The sequence below is a fragment of the Chroicocephalus ridibundus genome, chromosome 9 (assembly GCF_963924245.1).
Source record: "Chroicocephalus ridibundus chromosome 9, bChrRid1.1, whole genome shotgun sequence".
Classification (NCBI taxonomy): domain Eukaryota; kingdom Metazoa; phylum Chordata; class Aves; order Charadriiformes; family Laridae; genus Chroicocephalus; species Chroicocephalus ridibundus.
Genome location: NC_086292.1, coordinates 47,829,372 through 47,846,082, shown reverse-complemented (window position 1 = coordinate 47,846,082; position 16,711 = coordinate 47,829,372). Strand labels below are relative to the sequence as shown.

The window sequence follows — 16,711 nt, the reverse complement described above, 5'->3', positions numbered from 1 at the left end:
GCAGTGTCACACACAAGTAACAAAACGCAGTAATGGAATAAATTCCTCCCTGAAAATGAGTTATCACAAGCCTTGCTCTCTTTAAGAACAATTTTTTTTTGCCTGACATTGCTATGTACTCATGTTTAACGAGGACGTTTATTCATTTTTTTATTTATTTTTTTTAAGTCCCCCCACTCCCAACACAACACCAAAAAACCTCACCAAACCAAGCCCAGCAATTGCACACATTTTTCTCCAGGGACAGGATGAGTGAGAACAAACAGTACATGTCAGATGTTGGTCACACTGCGTCAGTGCAGTGCTAGATAATCACTGAGGGCAAACTATAGGGGCTAGAGAAAGTAAACCACAAAAACCTCCAATTATTATAGCTGTGTCACCAAAATAATGCTGATACAGTTATATCAGGAGAAACATGCTATTTATTTCAGCTGGGACTCAAGAAATGAGGAAAAGCACAACTTTGCCAGAAAAAGCTTCACGTGCGGTAGAAGAGCTTTCCCAGTATAACATACTGACATTCTTATACTACAGACCTGGCTCCATTTTGGCTTCACTAGGTAGAACCCTTAACCCAGGGCCATATGATTGCAAGATTTCTTAATATGTAAGACATTTTAAAAGCCTAAGACAGACAGTAAAATGATGATGTAAGAAGCTTTTTTTGTTTTTAAATTACAAAAAGGCCAAGCACCCAATATATCAAATAGCTGGGAAGTTAATACATTTACAACGGTATTCTTGAATTTTGAAGCCTCATTTAACATTCAGACATGCATTATTGAAGCATGTTCTAACAACAATAAACCCTACTGAAACCATTTCATTCTACGGACATTTCATGTATCACATTTTTTCCACTTGCCAGTCCCTCACTAATCTCAGAGTGCCACACAAGAGTACAGGCAGCATGCACCTGGGCACTGGTCAAGCTCCAGAAGAAAGCATCACGCTGCAGAACAGCATCTTCCTCATAAATCTGACATGGAAACTGAACTAGGGCCCTCCTCAACTAAGATAAGGGACAAGGGACAACAGGCACAAACTGTAACACAGAAGTTCCACCTGAACACATGGAAAAATTTCTTTACTTTGAGGGTGCCAGAGCCCTGGAACAGGCTGCCCAGAGAGGTTGTGAAGTCTCCTAAAAATATTCAAAACCCGCCTGGACGCGATCCTGTGCAACCTGCTCTGTGTGACCCTGCTTTGGCAGGAGGGGGTGTGGTGGTGGACTAGGTGATTTCCAAAGGTCCCTTCCAACCCCTACTATTCTGTGATAAGCTGTAACAGCTCAGGCTAGTGTACCAGCTTAGTGATAGGCTGAGGGGTAATGGTTTTAAACTCAAGGAGGGTAGATTAAATTGGATATCAGCAAGAAATTCTTTGCTGTGAGGGTGTTGAGCCCCTGGCCCAGGTTGCCCAGAGAAGCTGTGGCTGCCCCATCCCCGGAGGGGTTCAAGGCCAGGTTGGACGGGGCTTGGTGCAACCTGGGCTGGTGGGAGGTGTCCCTGCCCAGGGCAGGGGGGTTGGAACTAGATGATCTTTAAGGTCCCTTCCAACCCAAACCAGCCTATGATTCTATGAGGTCCAACTTAGATATGAGAGTCTACAGATAATGCACAAAGGGCAACCTGTAGGACAGACAGATGGTGGAGAGGACCAAAGGCAGAAGTCAGCAAGTTTGGCTCCATATGTCAAGAGATGGAAACACTGTTCTGACTTTTAGCTGCTAGCACTAGTTATGCTCAACTTCCAAAATGTTATTTTAGCTCCCACTTTATCAGACATCACACATTTCAATGAATTTCTGCAAAAAGTGTACAAACTCATGTATTCCTAATGTTGTCAGAGCACACAGCATGAAAAGTGAGCTGAAAAAATAAAAATTGCAATTTGTACATGGAACGTTACGCTGCTGGGCACATTCAATCCAGTAACATCGGAAGCAACATAGAAGAGGAACTTTTGTAGGCCTGTGCGCTTAACATGTAACCTCTGATGTAGCCACTGTGAGGTTAAGCTGCACTTAAACAAGATCAGAAGGGCTTTATTTTGGATTTATCAGATTTACAGATTGTAAAAATGTTAAAAAATAATTTAAAAAGAACTGCTGTTTCAGCCAGCTGAGCAAGAACAACCTAAAAAAATCCCAATCAACCAACATGCTAACAAACCACTGCTGCACCTGAATTGAGAGCTACAAGATACGCCAGTCACTCTTCCAAGTATGCCCTAAAGTAAGATGATCTTTTTCCCCAGCAGTCTTCCTTCCGCTCTCAAGGGAGACAAATGACTTTACAACTACCATCAGAAATCTTCACAGAGTCTACCTCCAGCCTCCTTTCTCCAGAAGAGAGCTATATTTGACTGTTTAAAAAAAGAAAATCCAGAAAACAGTAACGTGCAATACACACAGTCTTCATGTGTAAGGTGATCCTACAACAGATTGTATAAACTAGGATTGCTAATTACTCTTTTTGGTCTGGCCAACAACTATAAACTCAGACACATATTAGTGTCTGATGAAGATATTTTCATAAACTGAAGATTGATCTCATATGGTACAAAACTCACCAAACAGCTGGTATGGTTTATACATATTGCATGATCGCTGTAATGAGTGGTGCCGTTCAAAAAAACCCAGGAAATGCTCCCTCTCTAGTCGTCAATTTACACTCACGTCAGGAATAGTGGAATTTATTGCTTTACCATACCAAGTGCCATCTTTGTTTAATGGAACATGCAACAGATTAGTGAAAGGGATGGATTTTGAAAAGGGCAACTGCAAGCTGAAAATGAAGCAGGGCATTTATTTTACATTAAAGTAACTAAAGATCCTGGGAGTGTAGAAGTGACACACATTTTAAATAGCTGCACCGTGTTTTTAAAAACCCTGAAGTATAGAAGAGATGCAATTCTGTATGCTAGATGTCTATAAGTAGCATGTGAACATAAGACAGCTGATAGAAATAGTGACTTACTTTTAAAAGTTTTAATGGCAATAATGAACATTGAATTGTCAAATTAATTTTAGATCAGAGGTTTTGATCAAGAATCTCCAAAGATTTTGTTGTTGCACTTAATAGATGTTACTACTAAAAGACTAGCAGTTGCAATGAACAAAAAGATACAGTTGGACAATGCTTTTTCTAATACAGTTTCCTTCATTAACAGTTAATTATGCCATCGCAAAAACGCCGTTCATAGGTATCTTAACTCTTCTGCTTCTCTTTCTCTCTTAACCGAGTATAGGAATGGAAACTACATGAAGAGCTTACCTCCATACGTGTTGCCTCATTGCAAGTGCTGACATTTCTGAGAAACATACTGCCCACAACTACACTAGCAGGGTACATCTCCACTGCAGCTACGCCAGGCAATGCTTAACTCTGCCCAAGCGCCACTGCCACAGGCAGAAATGGGAAAGAGCATCTTCAATGCAGAGCACTGCCCAAGGCTGCAACCTTTGCTTCTGTACTTGTCTGTGTTTATCTAGAAGTTTATGACATATCTTGTGTTGAAAAAGTTCTCTTTTCTTCTGGAAAATGCAGGACAACTCATTTGATATTTAAGGGAAACAAAGGTTGAATCACTTGTATCCTTCAGCATATTCCTATCTTCACTGCAAAGGGAGTACTTCTGCTCTCAAGTTCGATCCCCAGCTCTACAACACACTCGCAACCGGGCAAGTTACTCCAGCAGCAAGCAGTCTCAAACAGAGAGAAATTCTGTTTGCACATGTAACATGAGCATACCAGGTTTAAGTGTGGATTATAAACCCAGATAAACTGCAGCAAGATAGCAGAAGTCGAAGATAAATGACAACCACAGTAAGAGATTTGTATTAAAAGAAGTTTGCCTTACACTACCCAAAAAAGCCTCTCTGAACTAAAAGTCACATCGAACCATAAAAAAAACAATCATAGAAAATGTACGTATTTTAATTTGAATAAAAATTATATTCAAGGAAAGTTACAATGTAAGTTTTTCTCTCACCTCTGTGCATTATTTTATGCTTTTCTCTCAGATATGTGAGTCCTTTTATTACCTAAGGACAAATAAAAGAAAAATTTTCAATTTATGAAACAGAAAAGATAATTGTATACTTTGTGTGTACAAGAATTCCAACTGAATGGAACATAACAGAAATCCCGAAGTGTAATCGCTCCAAATCAGTATTTTGCATTAATTTCTGCCTCCAGCTCAGACTAGAATGAACCCTTACTGGAAGTTTTGCATAGTTTGTTGCACAGCAGATTTAAAAAACTTTGAAAGTTACCTTTTTAATGAAATGTTAATTCTGTTCTTAGCCAGAAGAATAAGCTGATAGAAAAGCAGGAAAATCAAAAGTAAACACAATAGAATGTGTTACTCATTCCAATACCCTGAGCTACCAAATGACATGCACAAAGACTGCTTTTTTAAAAGAAAGCAACACGCTTAAAAATCTGCTAATATTTCTTCTCCCCCACACCCTTCAATCCTGAAGCGGCCGTTTCCTGGATATGGCATTACCGCACCGAGACACAAATGTACCCACTTCCAGTCTTTGAGTGATGAACGCACTTACCGCAATGCTAACTTTGCCCAGTATCTGCTCTGGAATTCTTCCAGCCTTTTTCAGTACTTGATCCAAGGAGCCACCATCCTAATAATAAATGTTTGAGTAGTCAAGCTTTAATGAAATTACTCTACAACACTTTAAACAGGACTGTATTCTGAAGCCTAAATTTGGTGAGGAAAAAAAAATGCTGCCTTTCATGTTTGATTTAACATTGTTATGGTACCTATCTGAAAAAAAATAAATTATTCCTCAGTAGGAATTAGTCAGTTTTATGTTTATTTTAAACAAACATTTGGCCAGTAACAACATCCACTCAAATAAACATTTCACACAATGATCTTCATGCTATTCTTCCCATGGTTTGGCTCGTGTTAAGGAAGTACTGTCCACAAATAGCAGTTGACCAGGCATCAGGAATTTTACAGATTTCTGTACCTTTCAGACCAATGTAATAACACATATTACCTTTTTTCTTGTTACAGCCATCATACGACACTCTCTCCCTCCCTCTCCAAAGACAGAGTGAGGGGATTGAAGAAGCACAGAAGATTATATGACCGTGATTACAAGGATGAAAATTCATCATACTGGCAAAGACCGAGTGCCCTTCCGGAATACAATGCATGCTAGTGCCACCCCATGATCATAATTAAAGGCAGATCCCTGTTCCCCTCACTCCCCAGATGAGATCCTACACAGATGAAGATGGCCTCTCTCTGTTCCGCATAGCCAGGTGACACTGTCAGCTTCCAAGGATGGAGGGTTGATTTGGCACAGCTCTCAAAGAACCAAAATAGGAAGAAATTATTTTAAAGTTCCATAGTAAATAACAGTCTTGCTCATCATATTAGGTTAAATAAATTGAATGCAACCCCAAAGTGAAATATATTCCACTGTTGCTAAGAGCTTCTGAGAATAAAAACTGTAAAAAATGCTATTTATTTTTAGCAACTGATTCAACAATAGGCTGGTATGTAAGTTCTAGATTCTCTAGAACAGAGAATATACAGTCAAAAGAGAAAGGAGAAAGTTACTTCTCAAACTAAAAAACAATAGCCTGTTGTCCAGATCAGCGTTTGGTATCTCCCAGTACTCAAGACAAAAATTCAACTTGACAAAGCAATTGCCTTCTGCCCTAACCTATCCTTTGGAAGTTTTCATCACCATTTATACATGTAAACTGAAAAGCTAAAATGTAAAGTTCGAGCACTAAAACTCTTATGAGAAGCAAAATATATAAATACTTACTTGATCATGTATTTTTATAAAAAAAAAACACCCACATACACCACACCTGATTAAAAATACACCAACAGAAAAAAAAAAGAGGTCTACATGAATCTCTTGTATAACCAGTCTGCATTTCTGGACAGCTGTCTCTACTGAGACACCAGTATATTAACAAAGATTTCATACAGAAAAAACACTCGTGTCCATCCCCCTCCCTCCCCCCCCACCTCCCTGAAGACTAGCTCCAATCCTGGAAGAGGCTGAATACAATTTAATTGCCTAGTGTTGGCTGCAACCTTCAGTGTCTTTCAGGAGCAAACGTCAATCCTCTTGCCTGTTAAATACCTGCTGCTAAGCAAAGTTATGCATTGATTTTGAATTTACGTACCTAAAAATATCAAACACTCAAATCTTCAAGTTCCATCCCTTTTCCACCTCCAACTTTCTGTTCATATTCATACTTAGGTTTTGTAACTCATTGCTAAAAATAAGAATTTTGACTGGCAGCAACTGTACAAAAGAGACAATGGAGATTCTCATCTAATCGTTTACCCAAAAGGAGACCAAAAACTTCCAAGTAACGATCTGCATTAAGCCAACAGTTTGATGGCTTAACTAAGATTACAATTTAAATAATCCACTTTCTCTTTCTATTTCCTATCTTATTGATCAATTGTTCTATGTGTAAAATCTTGCACCCAGTCTGACTTCGATCAGATTCAGCACTGAAACACCCGATTTCATACTGCCTTCTCTTCAATTTAAGAGATGCCTGCTGTCAGATATCTCATTCTCTCCTTAGAAACTTGCAAGCCCCGATCACTCCTGTTAATTTTCTCATTGACAAATAAATTGAGTTTCTTTAGGCCTTTTATTTCTACAGGTAATTATACACCACCACCATCTCCCTTCTGGCATGCCTTAAGACACACACACTCTTTTAGCAATTGCAGATGTGCACATTTGTGACATTTAATAATGTATTCTGAAACAATGCCCAGTCATTTTTAACATCTATTTCCTATTTTTCATTATTCTTTTCAGTTTTGAGAAACTAACTTCTTTATAATTCCCAATAGTCATTTGTATTTTGGGGTATGCACACCTTCTATTCCGCTAGCACATGCTTAAAAACTGGATCATGATCACTGGTTCCTAGGCAACCATCGATTTCTTCTAAAAATTTCCGTAAGAGAAGACCAGAGAAGCATTAAAACAATCACATGTACTTTCCAGAAAAAAATAAGGTTTCTCTCCAAAGAAACATTTTTTCCAGAAAAAAAAAAAACACAAAAAGGTCTTCAGATTTATCATATTTCGTATTGTTAAAAACATCCTCTACTAAGTGAGGCAAAAAATTTGACTGACCTTTAATTACAGAAAATTTACTTCTCGTGTTTGGCTCCATATGGTTAGAGAAAGGCAAACAGATGTCAAGAAGAATGTGTACTTTTTTATTAAAATGAAACAGAGTTAAAAATATTTCTGGCATTTAAAAAGTTGTGTAAGATCCTTCTGGGCTTGTTCACTTCCTGTGCACTGTTTGTTTGCATTTTCTGTGAAATTTGAAAAAAGGAGTCAAAATATGGATTCCTCTAAATAAGAATAAACTAGATTCTCCTTATTATCATAGATTATCATAGCTACTAAGGACTGCACAGCTGTAGTGTCAGAGTGATCTGGTCCATTCTGCATAAAAACAAAACTAAATCCAAATCAGAACAAGTGTCTAAGTAGCAGGATTGGGTAAATATTTTTAAATAAAGGAAAACAAAAAGGACCATGGATAAAGGAGAAGCAACTGGGATGTTACATTTTTACAGCTTCCACTACAACAGAAGAGCAAATACTGGAGAAGGGGATAAAACAGATCATATCAACCCCAATCTCAGATTTGCAGAGTAAATCCAAAACACAGTATTTGGTTCCTTATTCATGCAGAAGGGTCTACTTTGTTAACTTAAGCCCTGTTGACACTCAGGTTTTGCATTAATGGTCTGTTAATAACTTCAAGCTAAGACAGATTTATATGTTCTTACCATATGTTCCATGCAAATGCTGATTTCTCCATCACTGTAAAAAGCGCCATAGAAGCCCACTATGTATGGAGAGTTGCACTCATGTAGAACTTGCAGCTCACGAATGATCTGGTTTCGAATAGCCGGCTTGATCTCTAGATGAATTAACTGGAAAATAACCCACACTTATTATTTTCTTAGTGGCAAAGTGCCATTCAGAAGGAGACGTTCTCAATACCTAGCTGGAGAAGGCCCTAAGCAACCTGCTCTGACCTTGTAGCTGACTCTGCTTTGAGCAGGGGTTGGACTACATGACTTCCTAAGGCCCCATCCAACCAGAATTATTTGATGACTCAACTATAAAATAATCCATTCTTATTTTCTGAGTGGGAAAGGGAAAAGAAAACACTACCAATACAGCATGAGAAAGTTGAAACATCAGCACCCACGAAAGGGCAGGATTTCCATCTCTTCTTTTCACAGAAGACTTCTCTATCAGAAACTTTTTGTTCCAGCACATTTTCTTCATTTATCTGGTTGGGGGTTTTTTTGGCCTTTTTTTTTTTTTTAAAAAAAATAGTTCAGAAGCTGAAGCTCTTTATGTTGAGGAAAAGCCATGAACAAATGTCTAAAGGAAATGCGTCAAAGACACTGACTCAGAAGCAGCTGCTGAAAAATACCTGCACGGGTGTTTGTAAAGCGCTGGTGGAAGGAATGAGCTGAACCTCAAATTAAAAACTCCCCAAACTGATTCTAAATCTAAAGGGAAGATTGTAAGATTACATAAAATACTTCGTTCCACTAGACTGCTTATCTCATACAATACTACTCACTACTAAGTCTACCACATTTCTTCAAAAGATACATACTCATCTGAAGAGATCATATTTGTCAAAATGGGAAAGAAAAATATGAGAAAAAAAAAAAAGGAATGAATGTCTGTTCTATCATTACTAACACGTGGGACACTTTCTGAAAAACTAGGAAACTTAGGATAAGCACGTGCAACCTTTCCTACTCGTTGAATGACACCAACTTCTCTGAAAGTTGGCATTAAAGTCTTTTTTTGTGTGTCAATACCACTTATTTATCTAAATAGAGTCACTGTATTTCATCAGAAACAACCTCCTTAATAAAAATCATCCCTAAGTTCCTATTTTTGAGGCACTCACCTTTCTTGCCATTATGAGACCAGAAGGCTTGTGAGATACTTTGAAGACCACACCGCCATTCCCTGCTCCCAGCTCACTGATCTTCTCAAAGTCATCATCCTTCAGCTCTCCAACTTTCTGTTTCTGGGTAAGGAAAGCTTCAAGGCGCTTTCGTTGCTGTTCATCCAACTCTAGTTCTTCCAGCTTCTTCTGAAGTGCTTCCAAGTTTGTCCTGTACAATAGAGAAAGAATAGATGATTATTAAGCTGTTTGAACTTACCCAGCAGTGTTGCAAGAGAATAGAGCATTGAGGTCAGAGATTAAATCCACTACACTTTTGCACCTGTATACATTAGCTAGAAGGACCTGACTTGTACAGTCATCCCCATGAGACACGCATTACTGAAACTCTGATTAAAGTAAACAGTATTTTATTCCAGATAAAACAATGACATGAACACAAGCAGACAATACCCAGTATCTCCATCTTTGAGGTTCTGTCCAAATTTGTGCACGTTAAGTTTCACTGCCTACAGGAGTGGCTTAACAACTGAGCGTTTATTATCAGAGATCTCATGAATCACAGTGCATCACTCCACACTATTTTTACTTTCCCATTGTCAAGGACTGCATTGCAATTTTCTACGGAGTTTGTCTAAATGTTTTATGTACTGATTTTCACATAACTCTATAACTAATAATCCATTCAGAAGCTTCTTATTTAAATATCATTAAAAAATTGTAAAGCACAGCCAAACAAACAGGCATTAAAAACCTGGCCACTGGAAACACAAAAGCATTTTTTAGTTTAACTGGGGAAGAGAACCAGCCCAAAGGTCTTAAGCTTACTTTTTCTTTTAAGAGCACATCTACTAGAAACCTAGGTTTAACATCATTATGCAATACAAAATAGAAATACAAAACTTTAAGCGGTAGTTAAATTTGGGATTATAGACAGAAGTTCATTTTCCCAGGAAGATTCTTTTTAATAACTTAAAAGCTCATTTAAAATTTCCCACTTACAACTGCCACAATAAGTCGCTGCAAGAGTAAATATTTAAACAGCAAGTATCTTTTTTTATTTGGTTCAGCCAAATTTAACACAATGTTCCCAGGGAACGCAGTGTTGCTAGGATGAAAAACTTCATGAACAGAATCTACTTCTTCAGAGCCTAAACCACTTGCCATTAAAAAAAATACATTATATTTCACCAATAATCAAGAAAACTATTTCTATTCATCACTTCATAAAACGTCTACTTTCATAAAACATCCGCTTTCAAAACATGCTGTACAAAAAAGGCATTCTCTGAATGCCCAGCAAGGTGCTGGTCAGCTGACAAGATACAAGGTTGATTCTCCAAGAAGCAATAACAAATAACCCCCAGAATCAATGGAAAGACAGAATTATGTAGGATGAAACCCCCAGTTCATTCATTAGAGAGCCTGCACTTCCAGGCAGGATAACAATCTTGGTTTGACTGTAGGTAAGGCTTAATCAAGGCTCTTCCTTACCACACAATCACTCCAAAAGTTTAAGCGACGATGCACTCCTTCATTTATGAGTTTAAATATGTTAGACAGGATGCAATTGCTAAGCTAACTTAGAAAGCGATAATGCTTAGAAGAGTTAAATAGAGGAAACAGAATAAGACCTTTGATGGAAAGGTGAGTTCTCTCCAGTCCGTTGTTTTGACATTTTAACAGTCCAGACATAAGATCACTAGGCAACACTTGTGAGCAAGTTTCACAAAACACTCACCTAGGGCAAATGTAATTTGGCAACGCTGCACAAAACCAGAGCAGTCTTACATAGTAAATTTTAATGCCCTTATTCTACTGTAGTTATAATACCACGTCTCTAACTTAGTATAAAAGTAATTTAATTCTGGTGCAGATACTTCATTTTCAGGCTATCACAAAGGGGAACGTACTCTTATTTCTGTCCTCGTACCATGCTTCATACCAGTATAATCATACAACAAATACCCTAGAGTATCTACAATGAGAAATTTCCCTATGTGGATGAGCACAGCTTATAGGAACATTCAGGTTAATCTAATTTATGGACTCTGTTTTAAAGATGAACCATTAAGAGAGAGACACATTTTTGAAGCCTCTTGTAGCAGGCTTGAACAGCAGCAAGCTTTCTACACACACTTGACAGATAATAAAAAAGAAATACTGATTTCATGCGAGCAGTATGTTAAACATTGGTATTTTTAGGAAGTACAGATTATTTTTTATTCTATAAAACCCTACACAACTAGCAGAAACAGAGAACAGAGATCCCTGGTATACTTGGGGCCACTTACCAAAATAGTATCCTTCAAATATTTCTTTATATTAGAAGCAGAGCAACTTTATAGTTCACATTCAGTCATTAAAAATAAACTTTTTCATAGTGCATTTTACCTGCTTTTATCCTGTGCTTATATCAAAATCACTACACAAAACATCTTGAATTAATGAGGCAGTTTTATTCGATGTGACTTTTGCAGACAGATCTGTTGTTCTGTATCACTGCTTTAAAGAAGTCAGGACCTCATAAACGAGAGGTCAGCATCCACTACCTGGATCTCTCTTTCCAAAGAAGCCAAGACAATTTACAGCATATAACAGAATTTCAAGGAACATCCAAATAACTTAGCAGTAACGGTTTTGTTGAATTCACTTTAACATCTGAAATAAAAATATATCAAGCTCCTAGACACTGTATTTCATATATTATATATCAAAAGGGCATTTAATATATAAAGACCAGATTTTCAGATGAGCTCAGCAGCCAACACAGACTATAAAGCCTGCATATGGACTTAATACCAACACAGAACCAAGCTCTCCCCCAGAAAACACGACCTTAACAGTAAATTTCAGTTTCCTCTGAAAAATCTGATCCAGTATGCCACAGCAACAAGTGATCCTTATCTTCATTTACAAGTTTTGAGGGAACTTGCTGTCATTTTAGAGATTTTAGAAGAAGGTAGGGCTGCTCATTTTGAAAAATAACGAAACGAGACACAGAAACAGGATGCAACACAGCTTTTCTTGCTGTTTTGAAGAAAACAACTATTGATTTTTTTTCTTTCTTCATTTGGAGACAACACAGAGATGCTTGAGCATGTGACCTGGAGCAGACAAAACGCTAGTGTGATGAAACAAAATACTCAGTCATGCTGATGCTTTAGTAACAAAAAATTTGCTACGATAGCATTTATCACATGTATGTTAGCTTAACGTATGCCTGTTTAAAGTGAGGGGGTTTTTTTGTTACATTGCTCCTTTCAATCTCAATAAACTTGGCATTCACTTAAAATACAGGCATTTCCTTGCTTGAAAGTATAAATGATTGTTCATGTCCTTGCTCAAACACTAGTCACAAGACTGCAAAGGCTCTCATAGATGGAAAAGTATTGGTCCCATGAATCTCAGCACATCAAGTTTCTCCATCTAGAATGTGGCCACCAGCAAAATCACCAGAATGTTCTAAACTCTAATGGTAAAATCTTCATTACTTGCAGTGACAAGCAAGACAATGACAGCAACAAAGTTCTCGGATCTCACTTGAATTTTTCAGGACCAATTCTCTAACTGTAAAGTAAATTAACTCTGAAGAATTTTTGTGAAAGATATTAACCCAACAAATGCATTACCAGAATTACTATATAGAATGTAACTATAAGTAACACCTCCAGTTGGCTTTATAATTTAATTCTTTTTTCCATTATGGCCATTTACTTGATGCACTAAATACCAATCAATTTCAAATGTAAATAGCTAAATCTTAAAAAAAAAATAGTATTTGTGTCATTAAAATTGCTGGTGGTAATCTACTCTTACTATTTTTAGGAGGTAGGACTTCGATAGTTTTAGTGCTGAACTTGAGCTACTGTAAGAATATTATTCCTGACCAGTAACTCTGTTATTTGGACCCCCACCATATAAGAGAGCCACAGCCAAGTTGCGGTGCTAATCACATACAGAAGCAGGTGGATAAGTAAGTCATTCTACATGAAGTTTTACAAATGCAACTAAACCAAACCCATACAAAATACAGAAGAGAGAACACTTAAGTCAGTTCATCATTAAGACCCATGAAAACGTTAAGGATGCTTCGGAAGCTAAAAGTAGCAGCATGCTAACGTGCTGACGTCTGCCTCCAGAAGAAGCACTAGTAGTTACTTAATCTTATATAAAACTTTTATTCAGAGACAAAGATTCCTATTAAAATTCATCACCATTACCTGCTGCAGTCTTGGAGTTGTTTTTTCACTGTCAAAGCGCTACGCCTTTGCCAGAGTTCCATCAGAGCAGGCAATCATCAAACCACCTCAGTGCTTCACCGTTCCAAGCGCTACTCTAAAGCAACAGGTTATCATTTAATTTACTGCTATCAGTTTTAAAGCCAAGCACATACTAAACATACTGCACGAAGGGAAGAATCCAGCTTTCGTAATGTGATCATCTGAATGAAGCCACAGGGAGGTCAGTGCTGTTTTCTCCATTTGTTAAAGACACAGTGTAATTTCACAGAACACTGTCAGCAAATCTATTCTTAATCAGCTAGCAGAAATTGATAAATATGCTGTATAGCTAGCAGACAATACCACTGTAAAAAAGCATAGTGTCCTAACTACTGAACTTCAAATAAAATTATCACAAGATCTCTTTTCCAGGCCAAATGGAAAGTTAAAATATGCATTCAGGGCAAGTTTTTTGGGGTGTTATTTGTTTGTTTTTCCCCATAAAGCACAGCACCAGGTACCAGGTGCTCTAGAGGTGGAATTATCTCTAGGAGGTAGAATCCTTCTTATCAAGGCAACACTACTTCCTTTTTGCGCTCCAAGAAGTATGCTGACAGCACAACGTCCTACTCGCCACACAGGACTTCTGTAACCTCAGAAGTTTAAAAAGAATACAGCACTGAACTTAATCAGAGTGCAGGCCCCTACCAAACACACACAGCCACCCCCCACCCCCCAAACATCAACAATCCTCTGACACACACAGAAAATTCACCTACTCTCCTGCCCGTTTCCACTTTGCAAAAATCCTCATTAAAAGGCCAGAAGACAACCGCCCTCTGACATCCTGGGGGAACCCACATCCACCCCTTCTGCAGCCAGTTCATGGAGGACCACAGAGGTGAGAAAGGTTTTCTGAGGAGAACCACTGCACAGGACGCTGGGAGCTTTTCAGCCTCAGTGAGATCTCACCTATATGGAAGCTCATCTAAGAGCTTCAGAATTGTCTCACCTCACCCAGTATCACACATTCCCAACAACAGCCAAAACCAGGTGCTTAGAAAAATCTAAGTTAGCGCACAGCAGCACCTCTAGTTACTGCTGGGCTACATGTTCTATCCACTCCTTCATGGAGATGCACGTGGCCTCATCCACAAACTCCGGAATGGACAAGATGTGTTGAAAATACTGTCACTTCACCAGGTTACCAGGCCACTTTTTGAGCCTATCATACTGTGTTCCCTTAAGGTTTGGCTGTGGGGTTTTGTTCTGGCTTTTTAGCAAGTTGCTTTTTGTTTTGGGGTTGTTTCCCCCCCCCCCCCCCCCCCCCAAACTAACTTTGTTTCTAAACATGAAACCATCTATGATCTATTATCACTGTAAATGTGTGCATATCACACACAGGTAGGCACTGTAGGTACACATTAATGTTACAGGATACTGAACAACCCTATATTTCCTTGCTCTGAGCTCCTACACACAGGGAGGAATAACATTCTGCAGAGTGCTCTTGCCCTATATAAAAAGATGGGCAGACAGCAAGAAGAGACTTCTCCGTTGACGCTTTTGGGGGGCAGCCACCCCAGCACTGAAGAAAGCACTCCTGGAACAGATGCATGAGGCATTTTAGAGTATACGTGCTCTCTTTGAACCAGCAACAAGAAGATAAATGCTGCCTTTAATCTGCTAGTACATAATGTCATACTAAAAAACAGAAGAGAAATCCTTACTCTTAATTCATACTAATAAAAGAAATTCTCAAGGATTTAGAGTATTAATTCAGGTTAGTGATAAGTTAACCACGTACTCAACCCTAAAGGCTACATTAAAGCTGTACTCAACACTGAAGTCTACTTTGGAGAGAAAAAAAACGTGGTAGAGGAAAGAAGTCTGACACAGTCTTTAACAGTAATTTGTCAAATAGTTGTTCAAAGTTATTACTATCAGTTTTGCAAGCCGAACAATTAGCATGAGTGAAAGCATAAAGAAGTACATTTACTTTCAGATCTACTGTCACATGAGGATACAGGCTCGGGGGTTGTTTTCCAGAACAGTGACAGTAATGCTTTCCCCAAGCCTACACAACTGTCAATTTAGAGAAAAAAAAGTAGGCAGTTCACTACATCATTTCCATGAACAACCTCAATCAGGGAGCTGAAATAAAGTGTTAGGAACATGAAGACATTCTGTAGTTTTGAAAAGACAGACTACTATTTTGCATGACTGTGCCAAACCCCAGGCAATACGACAAATTTTTATTTAACTTTAACAAAGAACTGTTCACAGAATAATATGGAAGACAGAGTAACTACAAACGTCTCATAGTTTACAGAACAGGTGTCTGTGTCTGGGCTAACTCCAGTGCAGCCTCACAAAATTTACAGTTAAAACAACAACTCAAAGACATCCAAACTCGCTCTAAGTGCAAAGGAGTCTTGTTTTGGAAAAATACACTATTTTTCAATTCCTGCTTATTTTCAATTCTTGCAACCCGTTAGAGGTCCTTCATAAATTACCCTTACCTTTAGGTGGGATACACGATTGCCCAATACACCTGCTTGTTTCTAGAATGAATTTTAACATCTGAAAATTCCGCTCAACTTTCACAATGCAACAGACACAGCAGGGCATATTTTAAGGTTTAACACTGCCAGAAAAAAGTTACCCAGTAAGAATAAGAGGCAGACAATTTGATTAAAATCTATTTCTTAGTAAAAGGTACATAAAGCAAAACTATTAGAAAAGTATTGTCCTGTCCAAATAATCATCCAGCTAGACTAACTCAATGTAAGAATTCTTATTTTTCTAAAGCTGAACGCTTTATTTAGAGAATAAAATATGCAATACGACTTCAAGTCTCCTGTTGAGTCTCCAACCAAATCATACAGCTTAACTTCAAAAACTCCTTGTAGTCTGAGCTGCTGGGTAGGAATCTTTGCTTTAAGCTTTCCCCCTCTTTTGCTTTAGCCTAACCACTATTTCAGACTATTTTTTTCTTAAATAAGCCGAAGCGTGCCAAGTAACATGTTTGAACTGAAGACAGAGCTCACCAAAGGGAATAAAGCCACAGATGCGAGCAGTGGCACAATGGACAGATATCAGATTCACACCCTAGGTGACATTTTCTACCAGATTTTTTCACAGCTGTTCCCAGCCACCACTTGGAGTCACAGCCCTTAAGGCTCAGGCAGCCCTTTCGCATATTTAGCTCTGTGGCTCAGCAATGCAACTGGTTTGGTGGTTGGTTTTTTTAGGGTTGTTCTACCCCCCACCACTCCCCAGTTAAAAGGCTTCCTCAGGACTTATTGTAGCATTGAATTCTATGTTTGCCACAAACACACTTTGCCATCTCAAATTAAGAAATTCAAGAACCGAATCTCCAGAATCAGAAATCCAAGTTCTCAATCTCCCTTTCACAAATACCTGTGCACCTACCACTGATTTTTCCTTCTCAGCACTACACACAACCAGAATAAAAGAGCAAGAGGGCAATTAACACTG

At 38.3% G+C, this 16,711-nt stretch overlaps 1 protein-coding gene across 1 annotated transcript in view; it reads right to left on the bottom strand.

The window, feature by feature from the left end:
- The window catches only part of MAP2K1 (mitogen-activated protein kinase kinase 1), a 39,771-nt gene that overhangs the window by 13,264 nt on the left and 9,796 nt on the right, over window positions 1-16,711 (bottom strand). Inside the window, exons 2-5 of the mRNA XM_063345672.1 lie at window positions 8,988-9,198; window positions 7,837-7,983; window positions 4,574-4,651; window positions 4,000-4,051 (exon numbers count right to left, since the gene is read on the bottom strand). Coding sequence (XP_063201742.1) covers window positions 4,000-4,051; window positions 4,574-4,651; window positions 7,837-7,983; window positions 8,988-9,198 — 488 coding nt within the window. The remainder of the gene's footprint in view (window positions 1-3,999; window positions 4,052-4,573; window positions 4,652-7,836; window positions 7,984-8,987; window positions 9,199-16,711) is intronic.